Source organism: Clarias gariepinus, chromosome 16 (genome assembly GCF_024256425.1).
Source record: "Clarias gariepinus isolate MV-2021 ecotype Netherlands chromosome 16, CGAR_prim_01v2, whole genome shotgun sequence".
NCBI classification, from domain to species: domain Eukaryota; kingdom Metazoa; phylum Chordata; class Actinopteri; order Siluriformes; family Clariidae; genus Clarias; species Clarias gariepinus.
In genome coordinates, this window is record NC_071115.1 from 18,127,333 (window position 1) to 18,144,978 (window position 17,646).

The 17,646-nt window shown below is 38.5% G+C and overlaps 2 protein-coding genes across 3 annotated transcripts; both read right to left on the minus strand.

Moving 5' to 3' along the window:
* Positions 1-1,169: 1,169 nt before the first annotated feature.
* Positions 1,170-4,257, minus strand: alyref (Aly/REF export factor). The gene is made up of 6 exons (XM_053515351.1): positions 3,878-4,257; positions 2,247-2,411; positions 2,014-2,161; positions 1,861-1,927; positions 1,576-1,762; positions 1,170-1,492 (listed from the first exon to the last, which is right to left on the minus strand). The coding sequence occupies exons 1-6, from the start codon at positions 4,124-4,126 to the stop codon at positions 1,478-1,480; spliced, it is 831 nt and encodes a 276-aa protein (XP_053371326.1). The 5' UTR covers positions 4,127-4,257; the 3' UTR covers positions 1,170-1,477.
* A 6,207-nt stretch (positions 4,258-10,464) lies between these two features.
* mcrip1 (MAPK regulated corepressor interacting protein 1) lies at positions 10,465-17,646 on the minus strand. 2 transcript variants are annotated; one of them, XM_053515482.1, is made up of 5 exons: positions 17,527-17,646; positions 13,394-13,481; positions 12,250-12,365; positions 11,902-11,997; positions 10,465-11,186 (listed from the first exon to the last, which is right to left on the minus strand). In XM_053515482.1, exons 2-5 carry the CDS (start codon positions 13,399-13,401, stop codon positions 11,122-11,124), a joined length of 285 nt encoding a protein of 94 aa, XP_053371457.1. In that variant the 5' UTR covers positions 13,402-13,481; positions 17,527-17,646; the 3' UTR covers positions 10,465-11,121. The 2 variants fall into 2 exon arrangements, with proteins under 2 accessions (XP_053371457.1, XP_053371458.1); XM_053515483.1 differs by lacking the exon at positions 13,394-13,481 and having other exon boundaries at positions 17,527-17,640.

Genomic DNA, 17,646 nt, shown 5'->3' on the forward strand with positions numbered 1-17,646 from the left:
TCGGGTGTGTCGTGATATCTCAGTCTGTGTTTGCGTTAGTGAAAAATCACGGAAGTGTTCAATTTATCCACTTATAGTTTTACAGTAGTTGAGTCTTGAAATTGAGAGCAATTTGTATTAAGATAAGAATGTGAAAAAGTCCTCTGTAAGCTGGTGTTAAAAATACTTTGTAGTGTCTGCATTATAATAACTCAACGTGTCGAAACACAAGTCAGTATCCATTTATTAGCCTGTCAAAAAGACAAACTCCTCCAAAAGTAACACGAAGTTACTATAAGTAACTTAACAGCTGTATAGAATTTCTATTTACACTCATGATTTTGCACATTTGGGTTCAGCAAATTTGCACAGTATTAACCATATTTTATAGCAATACCAATTTTACCCTTACTCAATACTTCAATTAACTACTTCAGCCTTTTTTTCCCCAGATTTATCACTATGACTACTGCAACCATCCAACAACCAATTTGAGTAATAAACTGAATCAGAAAAATAGATTAGTAAGTTGCAGAGTACTCACTTACATAAGACATCTTTTTCAACATCTTTCTCTAGAGCCCTAGACACTAGAACTTATTTCACTACTTTAAACCTCTGCAAGTTTTAACATCTGCAGACCCAGTAAACCAACATGAAAGATACTGCAGATTGGCTGAAGTTAAAATGTTTAAAACTAGACTTACACCATTTAATTCCAACATATACCACACTAACTTAACTCCTACATATAAGAGTTACCAGCTTGATAGAATAGAGTCTTGAAGAAATTCCGTGTATTCTTTCAAGCTGGTTGACAAAAACATTCAGTGATTTTCTAGAAACTTATTGCATTTGTTTTCCCCTTTAAATTAAGCACATAACTCAAAATATATTTAATTCAATCACTGGACTTCATTAACACATCACTGCCATTATGTACAAAGATTTAATGTGATCAAAATACAAGCATGAAGGGCTATAAAAAAAGGAGGGGGGGGGGGGGCACACACCCAACCAAGTGCAATCTAACCTGCCTTGGAAGTTCACCTAAAATTTTAGATAGCAAGCAGTATTAACAGCACTGGAACAAGCTTAAGCAGTCATTAATGGCTTTACATACCATTCAATATATGTACATTGAAATTTTACACTAATTGCTTGTGTACAAAAGGAAACGGAGTCATCTCTCAGATACTATGAACTGCAGGTTTTATTACAATGAACTATAAAGGGAAGGTAAAGACAAGCACACCTCCCCCACTCGGGTCCTACAGTCAGACTAGGTTTTCAAAAAAAAAAAAAAAAAGAAAAAAAAAAAGAAATAAAATAAATGGGAGGTAAAAAATATCAGCATTTAAAAAGGAGAAACTGGTACACAAATTTAAATCACTTCTGAAGACAGGTAAATGTAAAATGTCCGGCATTTCAAAGCAGTAACAACAGCCAATCCACGATGCTGCCGAGAGAAAACAGCAGCTCACAAAGATCAGGTTGTTTAGCTAGTGTCCATCTGTGAAGATAAACAGGGGGAAAAAAATTAGACAAACTGAAAGGCCTAGTTTATTCTCAAGAAATATAGCAAATGGAACTTACCCTGGCATTGTAGGCATCTAGCTGGGCATCTAATTCTTCTGCCGAGAGCTGCTGTTTGTTGCTGCCGCCTCTTCCTCCCCTACCACGGCCTCTGAGCCCTCCTCCTCCTCCCCGACCTCCTCGTCCTCTCTGCATGCCTCCAAAGCCTCCCATTTTGTTCCTGTTTATACCTCCACCACGACTCAGACTGAAAAAGTAAAAAGATAAATTAGGTTTACTTATAAAAAAAAAAAAAAAAAAGTTGTAAACTTGCAGGTTGCCCCTAATTAGGGAACAGTTACTTACCCCTGCATTGGAGCTCGTCTCTGTGCATCAATCTGTGACGTGACTAGCTGAATGTTCATTGGACGACCTGTAACAAAAAGAATGATTAACAATGACCGAGTCAAATTAAAATATCATGCAAAAAAAAAAAAAAAAAAAATAATCCAAACTCACCATCAAGGGGAACACCATTGTACTGCTTCATGGCTTTCAATGCATCTGCTTTCCTTTCAAAATGAACATCTGCTGTGCCAAGACTGCGCCCGGACCGGTCATAATGAACTGCGGCCTTTTTCAAGGTGCCAAACTCTGCAAAAAGTTCCTGTATAGAAGGAATAGCTTGATTAACCACAATTGATCAAGACCCTCTCCATGTTGATCACACATCAGTATTCAAGCAACATTACCTGAATGTCTGCATCAGAGACCCCAAAGTCAAGATTGGATACAAGCAGCTTCCCTCCGGTTTCCATGCCTGCTCCTCCACCACCGCCGCCACCACCACCTCCAGAATTGGTGCTAAAGCCATTGTCGAACAGGTCGTGCTGCCACTTGTCCGGGAGCTGCTTGGGCTGCAACAAACGAGAGAGAACGCACCTGCTGACTTCGGATCCCGTCTCTCACTGACTGTCCACTCGGCTGGGTGCTGGGGCAAGCAGGGGGGCTCCACCTCAAGGCCAGCGGCACCCAGCTAATCGTGTTCAGTGCGATTCAGCAAACCCTGCCCACCCCACCACTACAAACAAGTAAATCAACGCAAAGAAAAAACTGCAACCCGTACGGCATAGTCATTAAGGGAAGGAATAAAAGCATGTCTAATATTTGAAAAGGCACATCTTAACCCAGTTTTTCGGCTACACCAGGTCTATATTTTGTTTTAATCAGTCATATACAGACTTAATGAATCTCTTTGGGTGTTTTTATTCTGGCTTATATACTTAGATAAATAAAAAAAAATTACTGAGTAAATTCAAAGCCCCCCCATGAACACCTAATGGCCTATTGTTACGTTTTCCCCTAACCCCCCACAAACCAGAAAGCAACTAACAGTTATATGAGCAAGCCACCACACCACCCCCCAAAAGTCTCTTGCCGTTCAATTTAAATGAATCCTAGACCTCCAGATGTGATGTTCCACTGCTGATCTTTGAGATCTCCGCTGGGAGGGAAAACAGTGCGGGATGAATCTCTGAAGTCCATCGTTTGTACGATGAGCCGATGAAAAGTGTCCGTTACTGGCTGCGTGTGTGTGTTGTGTAAGCCACCAACCAGCGTCCATTTTGAAACAGACATTTTGGCACAGCATGTACTGATAGAAATGCAAATGTTTTAGCCTCCCACCTCCCAATACTAAAAACAGGTTTGATATCACTCAACTAAATACTAATGTCCATTTTCTGCCGTGTATTACCATTAACCATTAACACTAGAGAAGCACTAATCTGACGGTTATGTGAACACGGGCCCCTCCTAGACAAAGGACTCCCAAGAAAAACAGGCCACGTTCAGGTTCAGCCTTCAAGGAAACAAAAAATGTAAAAAAAAAAAAAAAAAAGTAGAAAACTTCGAGTCGATTCGCTGGTCATCTCGTAGGCCTTCGAGTGTTGAGCATCGGCGTGGAGGAAAAGACAAAATTTGAAAAGCCACCATTTCAACGACAGAGGAGATGCTGGATCCAAAATGGCGCCGGTCGCTGAAGGTTAGCCGAAAAGCCACTTTAGCCACGATGTAGCCAAGTTAGCTTATTTGCTTCATATTCCTGATTTCTCAAAGCGATGAAAAAAGAGACAATGGGGTTTGGGAAGGAGAGAGAATTAATGCACAAGGTAAAAGCCAAATTTAACGAGCTTCTCCACATTACACCATATTTCCAGAGAAACTCCGGAGGGTCATGTAGCACGGCAGACTAGCAAGCTAGCCGTCGCGTATGCTAGCAAGCCTAGAAAGGAAACAGGGGGACTTCACCCAGGCATTTTTGGATGTGCGCAAGGTTTGGTCCGCTTTCTCAGGCATTTTTTTTTCTTTAGCTTTCTCCTACCCTGCTGTACGGCGTGGGTCTGCTTCTGCCCCGGTTCAGGTTCTGACGATTCCTCATGGGGCCTGAGGCTCCGCCGCGGCCTCCAAAGCTTCCGCCTGCGTTAGCCCCTAGCCGCCCGGCTCCTCCTGCACCGCGGCCAGCGCCACCTCGGCCTCGGCCGCCTCTCCCACCGCGGCCACCCGCGCCTCCCCGCTGCTGTTTATTCTGCTTTATAATCTCGTCCAACGACATATCCAGCTTGTCTCCCATTGTTTAACCTGGTTAATGCTACCGCGGCTGTTGAATAAAAGAAAAGAAAACACCAGGAAAAAAGCTACTTAGCCCCTGCCCTGAATGTTTTTTTTAGAGCAGGAAAACGCGCCTTTACGATTCTTATAATGCGAAGGCGATGACGCAAGAAGCGTGGGGACGCGTGCTAAGTACTTCCGCTGTAAATGGGCCAATCACGTTGATCTGACGCTGCACGTCAAGGACGCCAAGAAGTTGTTTACTGTATGTATGATATCACTATGGACGATATCGTGTATCTATATCTATAATAAAGAAATTGAGTTTGGCCTGTCGCTGTGTTTATGGCGTGTCACAGACGTTCCTCACTGAATGTAACATCAGGCAATGTTATTATCAACTTTTATGTTTTACTGTGAGGTAATAATGCAGTATATATTAATTTGAATACAAATCAACAGAGGCATTTATTTCTCAACTTTCTACCGACAGAACAGTAGGTCCATGTCGGCATTATTATTATTATTATTATTATTATACAATAGAAATTCAATTTGATTGTTTGTTTTGGTGTAACAAACCCAGAAATGTGATTATGTATATCTGTGCTATTTATTTGCCTGTTACCCTTTCTTGTGTTTATAGTTGGGTAAAATGAAATAAAATTCAATTCCTTATTATGCCTAAAGTAAGTCATGCTAAATAAAGAATATATCATTCTATACTGCCCAATTCTGAGTCCCATATATGTGTATTAAAACAACAACGAAACAAAAATGACTAAAATAGTGAGTAGTAAGGGTATAAGGGCTGATGAAACATTGGAGCAGATTAAGGAGCGGCAGCAAGTTGACCACACACTCCGTTTGCAGCTAAGGCGTAGGCATCAGGGTCTGCACATGGGCGGAGTCACGGGAAACCTCTAGTTACAGTACGTCTAGGTAAATTTTCCTTCTAACTAAAATTTTGCAGTTCCTTTATTATCCATATAGTGCAGCATCCTTTGTGGTAGCATTATAGCATTTGCATATTATTATAGCAAATTAAGGTTTTATTTGCAAAAGAATTGTAACAAAATCTTTTTAAAAATATATTAAATTGATATATTTATAAAATCGTGATTCTTATAAAATCGCAATGTAGATCAAATTAACACATGGGTATCATACTAATATTGTATCAGGTGCTCCATGTTAATTCCCATCCCTGAATATTAGTATAACTTTTAAATATAAATGTAACTATGGCACAGAATTATGCAAAAGACCCAGCGACAAATACAGTAATAGCTGTTAAATGTAAATGAACAGTGCAAAAAGACACCGGCAAATTTTCTTTAACCTGGAAGACGAAATTATGCCATTAAAAAAAAAAAAGAAATTATGCCATTTCCAAGCGTGTGGTTAAAAACAATGACCCCTTTATGAAAGTGGGCATTTTATTAGTAATAAGTTAACCACTTGTCACATGATCAGTACGGTGGTGTAGTGGTTAGCAATGTTGCTTTGCACCTCCAGGCTCCGGGTTTGATTCCCGGCCAGGTTCGATTCCTGTCTCTGTCCGCATGGAGGTTGCATGTTCTCCCCATGCTTGGTGGGTTTACTCCCACAGTCCAAAGACATGCAAATTAGGCAAATTGGCCTTCCCAAATTGCCCATAGTGTGTGTGAATGAGTGTGTGTATGTGTGTGCGCCCTGCGATGGAGTGGATGTCCAGGATGTATCCCGCCTCATGCCCTAAGTCTCCTGGGATAGGCTCCAGCCCCCCCACAACCCTAAATACAGGATAAAGTCGTATAGACCATGAGTGAACTGTATGGTCATGACTACAGATTTAATGTTATAATTTATCTAAAGTAAATTCTACTTATTTAATATTATATGTGATTAGAAGTTTTATAATGGGGTTTTATGACAGGCTGAGGAGATAACCCAAATCAGAAATTTAAATATTCCATGTTACAGGTCAAACTCATTAGAAGTAATATTAAACAATGAATCTAAATTTTAACCAAGACCTTCTCAGGTAGTATGTAAAGTTTTAAGGGGAAAAGGACACACAAGACACATCATTTATCAATGTTAATAAATGACAATATTGTTTAGTGAAAAAATTAGAAAATACTGTAGAAGTACACAGTTCAAAGGTAAACCTAAGCAAATGATGATCAGGCTTTAAAGAAACAAAGGATGAGTCTGTGGAGAAAGAAATACTGCATAGTTTGATGTTTCCAAGTGAGCGCTGTGATTTACCCAGACGCTCCTGTAAAAGTATTCCATGTCAGGTGCCAGATAGCAATTGGTGAGTAATTTTGTACATTACACCAGCACACAAACTCAAAGATGTTAAATGTCCTCACACCCCCAAGTTCAGACATGAAAGACGTTTGGCTACGTGGTGACAGACAGAAGCCATACCCATTTGGGAGAGAAACTGAATAGAAAATAGGGTCACAGCTGCTGACAACTGGCATCACCATGCCTTCTTGCATATTACGGGGCACATATGACCACATCATATGTTATTATTGTGACATCACTCTGAACTGATAACACACCTACTGGACCTTTCTAGTACTGGGTGGAACCCTGTTTTGCCTTCGGAACTGCCTTTATTCCTTTTGCCATAGATTCATCAAGCTGGTGGGAAAATGTAGGTACTCAGATCTAAATATAGATTTAGGGCCACATTGATATGATACCCTTAAACAGTTGCTGCAGATTTGTTGGCTGTATATCCATGATGTGACTATTCCTTTCCCCCACATCCCAAATGTGCTCTATTAAATTGCATTCCAGTAACTGCCGGGAGGTATTTGAGTACACTGAACTCATTGTCATGTTGTCACGACACGGCTATGACACTGTGGTCATAAAATGATGGACATAGTCAGCAATAATATTTAGGTAGGCTGTGGCATTTAGATATTGTATTCTGCTGCTGTAACCCAACTGCTTCATGGCTTGATGTGCATTTAGAGATGCTTTTCAGCATACCTTGGATGTAACGAGACATTATTTAAGTTATTACCTTTCTATCCACTCGAACCAGTTTAACAATTCTTCTTTGATCTCTGGCACCCTGTAAACCCTAGAGATGATTGTGCATGAAAATCTCAGAAGGTCAGCAGGTTCAGAAATATTCAGACCAGACTGTCTGGCACAAACAATCATGCCACATTTAAAGACACTTAAATCACCTTTCTTGTCTATTCTGATGCTCGGTTTGAACTTCAGTAGGTCGTACAGTTGTGTTCATAATAATAGCAGTGTGTTGAAAAAAGTGAGTAAAGCTCCATATCCATCTAATAATTTTTTATTTAAATCACATAAATGCATTGGACACCCTGCACATTCTATTCTGAATCACAACATGAAGAAGAAAAATGTGCTAAATGTATTATTAGGTTACAGAAAGTGAAGAAAAACAAATTTTAGCCTGTTCAAAAAAATAGCAGTGTCATCATTCATCTATACAAAGTGATGAATTTACCGTTTAAACAAAAATGCTTGAAGTTTAATCTTTCTTGTGCATCTCTGCTATCCTATTCGGCATAAGGCAACATGACCTCTTTTAGTATTCTGATGTACTTACATTGATCCATGATCCCTGAAATGTGATAAATAGACCCAACACCACAGTACGAGAAGCATCCCTATATCATGATGCTTGTGCCTCCATGCTTCACTGTCTTCACAGTGTACTGTGGCTTGAATTCAGTGTTTGGCGGCCTCTAGACCCAAAAAGAACAATCTTGCTTTTATCAGTCCACAAAATATTGCGCCATTTCTCTTTAGGCCGGTCAATGTGTTCTTTGGCGAACTGTCACCTCTTCAGCACATGTCTTTTTTTTTCAACAATGGGACTTTGCGGAGGCTTCTTGCTGATAGCTTGGCTTCACATAGCTGTGTAGTAACAGTACTCACGGGGAACTTTAGGTGTTCTTTGACCATGCTGGAACTGATCATTGGCTGAGCCTTTGCCAATTTTGTTATTCTTCGATCCATTCGGATGATAGTTTTCTGGTTTCTTCCATGTCTTTCTGGGTTTGATCTCCATTTTAAAGCACTTGATATCATTTAAGCAGAGCAGCCTATCATTTTCTGCACTTCTTTGTATGTTTTCCTATTTCTAATCAACTTTTAAATCAAAGTACGCGGTTCTTCTGAACAATGTCTTGAACGACCCATTTTACTCTGTTTTTCAGAGGGAAATGCACAGGACAGCCTTTTCTGTATTTATCCTTAAATTAGGGGAACTTGTTTTACATCTGTTTTTAACAGAATAATTTACCTCTCCAACTGAACTTCACACTGCTATTATTTTAAGCACGCCCCATTTCAATTAATGATTCAATTACACAGAATCAGATGCATGCAAGTCATGACTGTTGGGTCTGTTGGTTTTCTATTACTCTACTACATCTACAAGTAAAATATTTACCATGAAGAAATATAATTTCATTCCAAAACAATTATTGATCTGGTTACTGATGTTGAACTGCGGTTATTTTGAACACAACTGGTGAATTAGCCAATGAGTGTACAGTATGTGATGGCTGTAGTTATGTGCACACATTTTAGTTTAACCTCCAGAAAGTAGCTAATTTTGTTAGCAGAAGACACAAGCAAAGTGTTCGAAACAGCATGTACATTTCTGCCTGAAAACAAAGGCAGCAACGGGCTGCTGTGATACACGTGCAACACATTCTGCTGAATAAACATTTGTTTGTTTTTTAATTTTATTTATTATTTAATTTAATTGGAACTTAATGAATGATAGAAGCTAGTAATCATTGTGGGGTTGTGAAGTGAATCACTTGTGAGAGCTGGTAGAGACTAACCGGAGGATGTCAATTTACCTATATATTTATCTTTTAAATTCACTTATACAAGATCAAGAAATACCACCGTGGATAAATAGGTACTGACCAATCGAAAGTATAGTCTTTAAAACTATTTAAATTGCTGACTTAAAGGCTCAAGAAAAGTACTTGCTAATAGATTAAGAAACTTTGGAAGCCACTACATGCTTCCTATTCAAGATGGTTGTGCCAGTAGAGATACAATTTCATTCATATATATTAATGAGTTTGTCTGTGCAACTGCGTTTGATTAATTGATGGACTGCACTATTTTCTCTTTCTCCATGTTTTAAAACATAGCTCATGAACATAAGTACGACACAGCTCTGTCAGTGAAAACATTGACAATAAGGAGGGTTATGAGAAATTATACATAGGTAAAGCACCAATAATGTTCTGGACCTAATAGACCTATAAGTGTCCTAAGTCAACAACATAAACCAGTGATGTGCAATCATTTATAAAGTATAGACAGGTTTATTTATTATTTTCTTTTAAACACTTAACTGATTTGAATGGCCACATTAATTGAATAAGTTTAATCAAACACAAACTTGAACCTAATAATTTTTTTTGGATGTTCAGGAATAAAAAAATGCCACTAAAAACAGCCAAAATTATATTGTACATATCTGAATAGGGGCAGCATTGTAGCCTCACACCTTCAGGGATGAAGTTTCGATTCCTACCTAGGTTCAAAGACATGTGCATTAGGCTAAGTGGCGTCCCAAAATTGGTCAGTCAGTGTGTGTGTGTGTGTGTGTGTGTGTATGTCCCCACCTTGTGCCCTAAGTCGCCTGGGACAGGCTCCAGGCCTCATGTGACCCTGTACAGCATTAAACAAAATGAATAAATGCCAGAATAGGCTGAAATATTTGGATTATGATTTATAACCAATTTGTGCTGAGAGTGCAGCTCACAATTAAAGCGGCTTAAATGGCACCTTGACTTCCAACATTTACATTTTAGTGATGTTAGTTTTGATAACTTAAGTAATTGAATTTCAGAATAACAACTTGTGGCATTTCATATTTTCTCCCCTGACAAAATTAAAAGCAGCAACTTTTTTGTCAACCATTCAAGCATCTTCATGTTCACTCGATATGTATTTGCTAAATATTAATTTAATATTCAGTAACCTCCAGTGTGGTCAGCCAGAGCCAATCCAAGGAACATTGGATGCAAGACGAGTCTGTTCACTCTGGATGCCAATACATCACAGGCCACCGTCCTCTCATACTCATACACATGAAGGAGCAAGGAGCATATCAAGCAACCCTACACAAACAGTGAACAGAATCTCAGGATCAAACCGAGGATATGCCCTAGATATACTTATGGTTGGCCTTATGCTGTCCTGCACCAGCATGTATAAACACCAGTAGTTTTTGTCAGGCTGCATTAGTTTATAATCATGTCTTATAGTCACTCTTTACCAGTTAGTGAGGGTAAACATGCAGGGGGATGAAATGAGAACACGATTGTGGACTGTAAGTTGAGATACCATAAAACACAATTTTATTTTAATTTCAAGGCTTAAAAGACACAGAAAATGTAATTACACTCATTTGAAAATATTTTTTTTCTTAAAAAAAGAAGTAGAATGTGGTATCTCAGTTAAAAATATTTGGCCTACTTTTACTATTCCAATATTTTATCTATCAAACTAACTAAAAAAAAAAAAAAGCCTTTCGACACTTTCCTTGAAAGTGCCATGTTTTGAAAGTTGAGCCTATGTTTAAGGACACAGTCCGTCATGATTTTCAGAGCGTGAGCCCTTCCCTCAGTCACTGCATTTCGACTTCTCCTTCTGTCAGGTATAATCTTTATAATAAACAATGAATACAAAAAAAGAATCCAGGATACAAAATGAAAAAACGAAGTGACAACAAATTCCCTGAAATTTGAAATCTGTTAATAAGAGGTGTACAGATTAGACATGAAAATCAGGGATACAACGGGTCATGAACATACATCAGCCAGTTTGTCCAGACCAGAGTTCAATGAGGCAGAGAAGGAAGAGGCTTTCTGGACTAATGTGGCTGACGAAAGGCTGCTGGCATTTAAAAAAAAAAAAAAAAAAAAAGGTCCCAGAGAGAATGAGTGGGGAGAAAAAAAAAGCTGCTGAACCAAGAGGAGTGGAAATTCACTTCTAAGACTTCTTGCAGTCCTGTGTGCTTGGCCTCCTAAGTTCACTCAGGTCTACTGGGGTGAAGGCTGAAACAAATTAAACACATGCTTCATCACTATGGTAAAATGGTGGTGGGTGTGTTTAGTATACATGGCTCTGCTTTCTGAACACCTGTTTTTATTCTCCATCAGCTACATCAGACCAATCCAGTGTGTAAGGCTAGCTACCAGTCTGCCAGCAAAAGTGAAAAGAAAAGAAAAACTTCCTAGTTGAACAAATCAATGGGCCTATGCAATCATGTTACATTGTTTCTTTGAATGACAAGCTTAGTTGTAGTTGTCTTGGTCATTGACAAACATTTTTAATAACAAAGGAAGCATTCACATACCACACAAAAGAATCACAATACATCACCCCCATCACTAGCATTTAGTATGATTACAAAGGCAATAAAATTCCAATGCAGAAATTTTAATTATCCTCCTGACTCTACTTTTGCAATTTCATTGCAATAATAGCTTAAACAACAACAACAACAAAAAAAATCTGTTTATCTTAAAGAAGTTAGGCAAAAGAACTATACCCAACAATCGTCATATAAGAATTGCACAATGATATATAGACAGTGTAGTTGGGAGAAAATGTAATTTCTTTATAAGACATTTGGGGTTTTAAGGTGTTAAAATGGCCAGCCACAATTTTATTATATTTTTATTTTAAATCTCACATTTTAAAACCCTCCAATAATAACCACATAGTAAAAGAAAACTGTGCTCTAAAATGCAGCTTTTGAAAACTCACAAAGCAAGTTTGGGTTTGGGTTTTTCTCCACATATTCTTGAGGTCCTCGTTCACTGTTCTGCGGTGATTTAATATCTCTTAGGACACACAGCCATGCTGGAAGAAGAGCATAAATATTATAACTTCACAATTCTATAAAGGCTAATCATCTGGACAGCATCTGTATGCTTTGTCACTCATTTAAGGTTAAATAAATTCAATAATGTATTGCAAACTTACTACTGCTGAAGTTATGGAGACAAATACAATGATTTTCCCAATTACAAGTGTTTAAAGACATAGATAGCAGTGTAAACATACTGAAGGATGAAAAGATCATTAAGAGCACACAGGGCAAAAGACACTTACTGTCATGAATAAAGCGCACATTTTCTTCATGTGCTGGGGTATAGAGCTCCCCGGTGTTAGTCGGAGATCGAGGACTAGAGGTCCTTTTGTATGTATGCATTCTGGGAGTAGAGGAGCTGAAAATAAACAGTTGGTAGAATTATTAGAAGAATTGCTTTTCTTAAACACACGTTTAATTTCCTCAAAACATTCTGAAATCTGAATTAACATGAAACATTAAATTGAGGAAAATATTTGCTTAGCAGCTCAAAAATTTGCTATTTACATCGTTCAAAACTCAATGCACACAACTCAATCCTCAAACTTCATGTTTTTACAGCGGCAATAACAAACACCATAGTATACAACCATATTTCCGCATACTTCTATCTTGCATCCATTGACAATTTCTTAACCCCCTGTAACCCCACTAGATCACGAGTGGACAATTACACCTTGCCAAGTTTTTTCCCCTAAATGGTCTCAGCCAATTCCTATCCACCAACCAGCCCTCTCCTCCCCCCTCATACGACAGCTACCATCCTCAGAGCTTAAAGTCTAAAAATGTGCTTCCTCTTAGACACGCAAAGTCAAGACTGACACACTTGAAGAAAAGTGATATACACCCCCTCCTGCATATATATATATATATATATATATATACTTATAGACACCCAACACTGGCCACTATTAATGTGACTGGAAATAGAGTAGATAGAGTAAAGCCATTCCTTCAACTCCGGGAGCACAACTGTGTTCCCAAGATTCCCAGCAACAGATGGCTGTGGCATTGTCGGGATTCAAACATGCAATTCCTGTATAATAGGGTGAACACTTTTTTATTGTGACATCTGGTACTTTCATGTGTTTTGAATGCGTCGTGTAAACAAATTTTGTATCAGAAGTACCAGAATTACCAATGCTGTCAAAAGCAAGAAGTCATCCAATACTAAATGACATGTAGCTTGAATTTTAAACTTTTTTAAACAAAAAGTTAATAAATGCTGTACAGCATGCTTAACCAGATACTACACAGCTAGCTCAGTGTGCAAACTATTCCGCTTTGCTAAATAGCTGTGATTCTCAAAAAGGTACATAAATTTAATAACCAAGTGGTAGCACTGAGCTGGCAGACTAAAAGAATAAAATTAATTTAAAGCTTCACCTGGTCATTGTGTAATAAATAGGCTTATGTTTCCCCTTCTCAGTCCTGGATGACAGGTTTCAAAAAATGTCTTAGTGGAGCTCAATATCTACAAAAGGAGGCAATACATTATACTGTTGAGACAACGGAGAAATCAAAACTGTAATAAATGTTTTTTTTTTTTTTAAAGTAAAACATTGTGTTGGCAACAGGACAAAATCTAAAGACAGCTTAGTTACATAATACAGGAAAGAAATAGTGGTTCAGTGGGAAATGCAGGGTTTTTAACTTCCTAATACTGTAAATTTTTCCCCTGATTTTCTCCCCAATTTAGTCGTGTCCAATCCACCCCCGCTCACTAGGGGGCTCCCACATTAAGGCTACTTCTACCACTCAGTCGGGAGGGCCGAAGACTATCACGTATTAACTGCTCGCTCACGCACCATTGGGGCGGCATAACACATTCAGAGGACAGCGCTATCCGCTCCTTTCTGCTTGCGTGACCTCACAGATGCCCCCTGATTGGACCTCTCATTAAACCTCCGGCTGCAAAAGGTTACAGCATCATCCGGTAATCAAACTCGCGATCGCCGAATAATAGGACGAGCACTTTACCACTGCGCCACTCGAGGGCCTACTATAAACCTTTTTACTAGAGAAAGTAAACATGCACGCAGAAAAAGTAAAGATGCATGGTTCACAAAGCACACGGATGGAAGCCCATCACAGTTTTTGGTCATGGATCAGACCTTTTTTTCAGAACAGACGAAGGAGAGGGAGACCAATATAATTTTGCTTTCCATTTATTACTTACAAAACACTTTTTAAAACCTTACAAAAAAAAAAACATCTTAAAAGTAAACATTCAATATTCTTTAATACACTTCTAGTATAGATATTTTTGCAGTTTTTTTGTAAAATAGGCAGGGTTCACCACAGTGTAGGGGGATTTTTCGCAGTGTGACAGTGTTGGCAACCCTGAAGAGCACAGAACAAGCGAACAAGTTAAGTTTTTAAGGCAGGAACGAGTCCCCCTCATAAGTACACAAAAGCATACACCATACAACTTTCAGGCCCCTTTTGTTGACCCTCTGTGGGACACACTGTTTCATGATAAGATAGAGTTCCAGCTAAAGCCAGTTTAGGAAGCTGATGAACAAATAAAAAATGTGCGTTTCTGTGTGCCGTTACAGAAAACCAATCCACTTTAAAGCAGTTATAACCCTCTTTATGTGAGAATATTTGAATTATTGTCTTAACATAATTCTAATATTTTGTTTTCGCATCGAGACACATCGATTGATTGGCATGACCAATAATGTACCATGGATATAACCAATTCTGTGCCAATCCTGCACATGCACCTGAGTGTTACAGTAGAAACATATTCGCTCTAATATCTACAGATTGTGAGTTTGAATGCTGCGACAGCTGTTTGTTGCCAATAGCTTTCATGGAGAAAGGCAACAATCTCATGTTAATTGTAGTGTCACTAGCTATTGTGCATATCTGCACATTATTCCCTCGCCATAACGGAATGTGTGCAGCAGTTCAGAAGTCTTCGCCTTTTTATATTTTTTGTTGTCTCTAATCAGTAACCTGGAGAAAGTTTTGTGCAGTTCTGGAGAAAATGTAAATGCAATTTAATCCATTTTTAAATATATACATATTATTCAGTTACAAAATGTTTTGTGTACTGCCAATTACACTTTTTTGGGGGAGAAAAATGAATTTTCCTTCCATTCCTACATTATATTTAATGTTGCACAATGCCCATGAAACAATTTAATTCCTGTTATCAGTTACGTTAGTGAAGCTGTAAGTAGTTGTTTCCAACACAGCTTGTCACGTTTTATGAGACAGGAAGCAAAACAGTGTTGCAAAAACATTGGGTGTGTTCACATTTGACATGTTTGGTTTAATTGAAACAAACTCTGGTGAGGCTATTCTGTTACTGCGGTTTACCTGATCAAGTACCTTATACTGTATAGAACATTTTCAACCAAAGCAAACAAAAACAATTCTAAATGATCTCTGGTAAGGTTCTGTATTTGTGACATCTGATACAGAAAAGGCAAGATTTAAATGGGCAGGGAATGAAAAAAAAGCTCTAGGTAGCCAGCTAATTTATGTAATGACTGTTAGTTAACACAACATCGAATGGGTTCCAAATCTGAAAATTTTTTTTTATATAGTTGCAAAGCACCTATATTGGGCCCAAGCACCTGCGCTATCGCCCCCGTGCACATCAGAAAGACAGTCAACCTCAGTGGTTAAGGCATTGGACTACGGTTCGGAAGATCCCAGGTTCATCCCCACAACCACCAAGTTGCCACTGTTGGGCTGTTGAGCAAGGCCCTTAACCCTCAACTGCTCAGATGTGTAATGAGATAAAAATGTAAGTCGCTCTGCATAAGAGCGTTTGCCAAATGCCCAAATGTAAATATTTAATTATATATAACTAAGGCCACTTTTCGCCATAGGTTTAAGGCCTCACCACGACTTTACTGTTTGAAATATAATAAATCTCATAGAAATTTGGCATCCTCAATGTCTTAAGATCAAATTGGCCTGGTTTGGTGGCAACCATATACATTGTCAGGAGGATTATATCAAAATGCATTGGGTGTGTTTTGCAAACGACCCAAAATAACTGACTTCCTGTTGAGTAGATTCTATGACATGCATAGCCAAATTTGTTTAGCTCAATGAGATTGCAATGTATACTAGGTTTTACATCTTCATGTGAAAGTGTGTATGAGCTATTTAACAAAGCTATTTAGCCACTCAGGCATCCTAATGGCAGCAGATTCCAACCTGTGTGCTGATTTTCATGACTTTTTAAGCATATTAATACCTCCAAAATGATCTGGATAATTAAAAAAAAAAAATCCTTGGATGAACAAGAGGGCCCTTCGCACAATATGATGTTTAGTGCTTGGGTTTAAATAGACTTTGGATAAAGCATGAGTGTACAGGAGCGCATGTGATAGCATTACAATTTATAAACTCTTCCTAAGTTTATAAATCAAGATACCACCACATATACAGAAATGTAGCCAAGCACCAGCACAGTTTTAGACGTTAATCACAAGTCACAACATTAACATCATGTCTAATTAGGTTGTGACCGTATCCACATGATTTAGGCTGCGTCTTTTAATGTTGAAAATGCCAGTGTGAACCTGGACTTTATACTAGTGATTTAAAACCAATATAGCACATTTGTTTTCTCAGCGTGCAGCACGCCTGATTCAACAAATCAACTGATTACCAGCCTTTTCTAAATTGAAGTGGGTGTGACAGCGCAGGGAAAATCACAAAAATTTGCAAAACAAGTAGTGCTTCAGGACCAGGGTTGAGAACCACTGCCTTACAAGGGTACCCGTGTGGCTGAATTGCTATGGAAACGATAACATAAGCTGCTGTTACAGAAAATTAATCAACACCTTCTGAGCACACAGGACTGATGTGGTTAAAGAACCTTTGCAGAACCCTGACCTTACGTGATAATACGTGGACTGTGAGTGAGTCGTGCCATCTTTATATTTAGGAGATTCACAAACTGTTTGAAGGAGTTTCTATAATTGTCAGGTGCTAATGAATATAAACAAAAGTTTGGGTTTCATGATGATAAAGATGACAAACATGTAGAATGTTGATGTTTGAGAGGAATTTCCGTTTAGCAGTGAAAATACTGTAACAACAAAATATAATGGCATCTTAGGTAGCCTGGAAATTGGCAAAAGATAAAAATAGGGGGAAATAGATTAAGAATGTAAAGGAAATGGAATTAATAAAGTACTTTAACTTCACGTTCTATAGGCTATACACTGTTTGTTATTGTTTGTAGCTAACAAGCTAATTCAGTCTGTGCAACTAAAGTAGCTGATATCGTAAATAAATATTTTGTATTTAAGAGCACTACCTTTAGTAACTCAGTGTCGTAAATGTTATATTAAATCACAACATGAGCTAATTTTACGGCTTCCAGCTAAAAAATGAATCTCCCTCCAGCATAAATATTAAGCAGCCCTCGTTTCCTATCGACGCTAACTGGTTACCGAGCATCTCACACAAACAGCACTTAGACCTCGAGAAAAGAGTGAAGACGTGTCAGTGGAAAGGTGTAGTTAGAGAAAGCGTCAACACACCTTTAAGCTGCGTTCTTTTCACTTTTTGAATAAGTGAAACGCAGGCTATCGCCAGCCGCAGTGCTGCTGCTAACACAGGCCGAGTAGCTCCGGGTCGGCAAAACAAAAGCAGCACGGTGG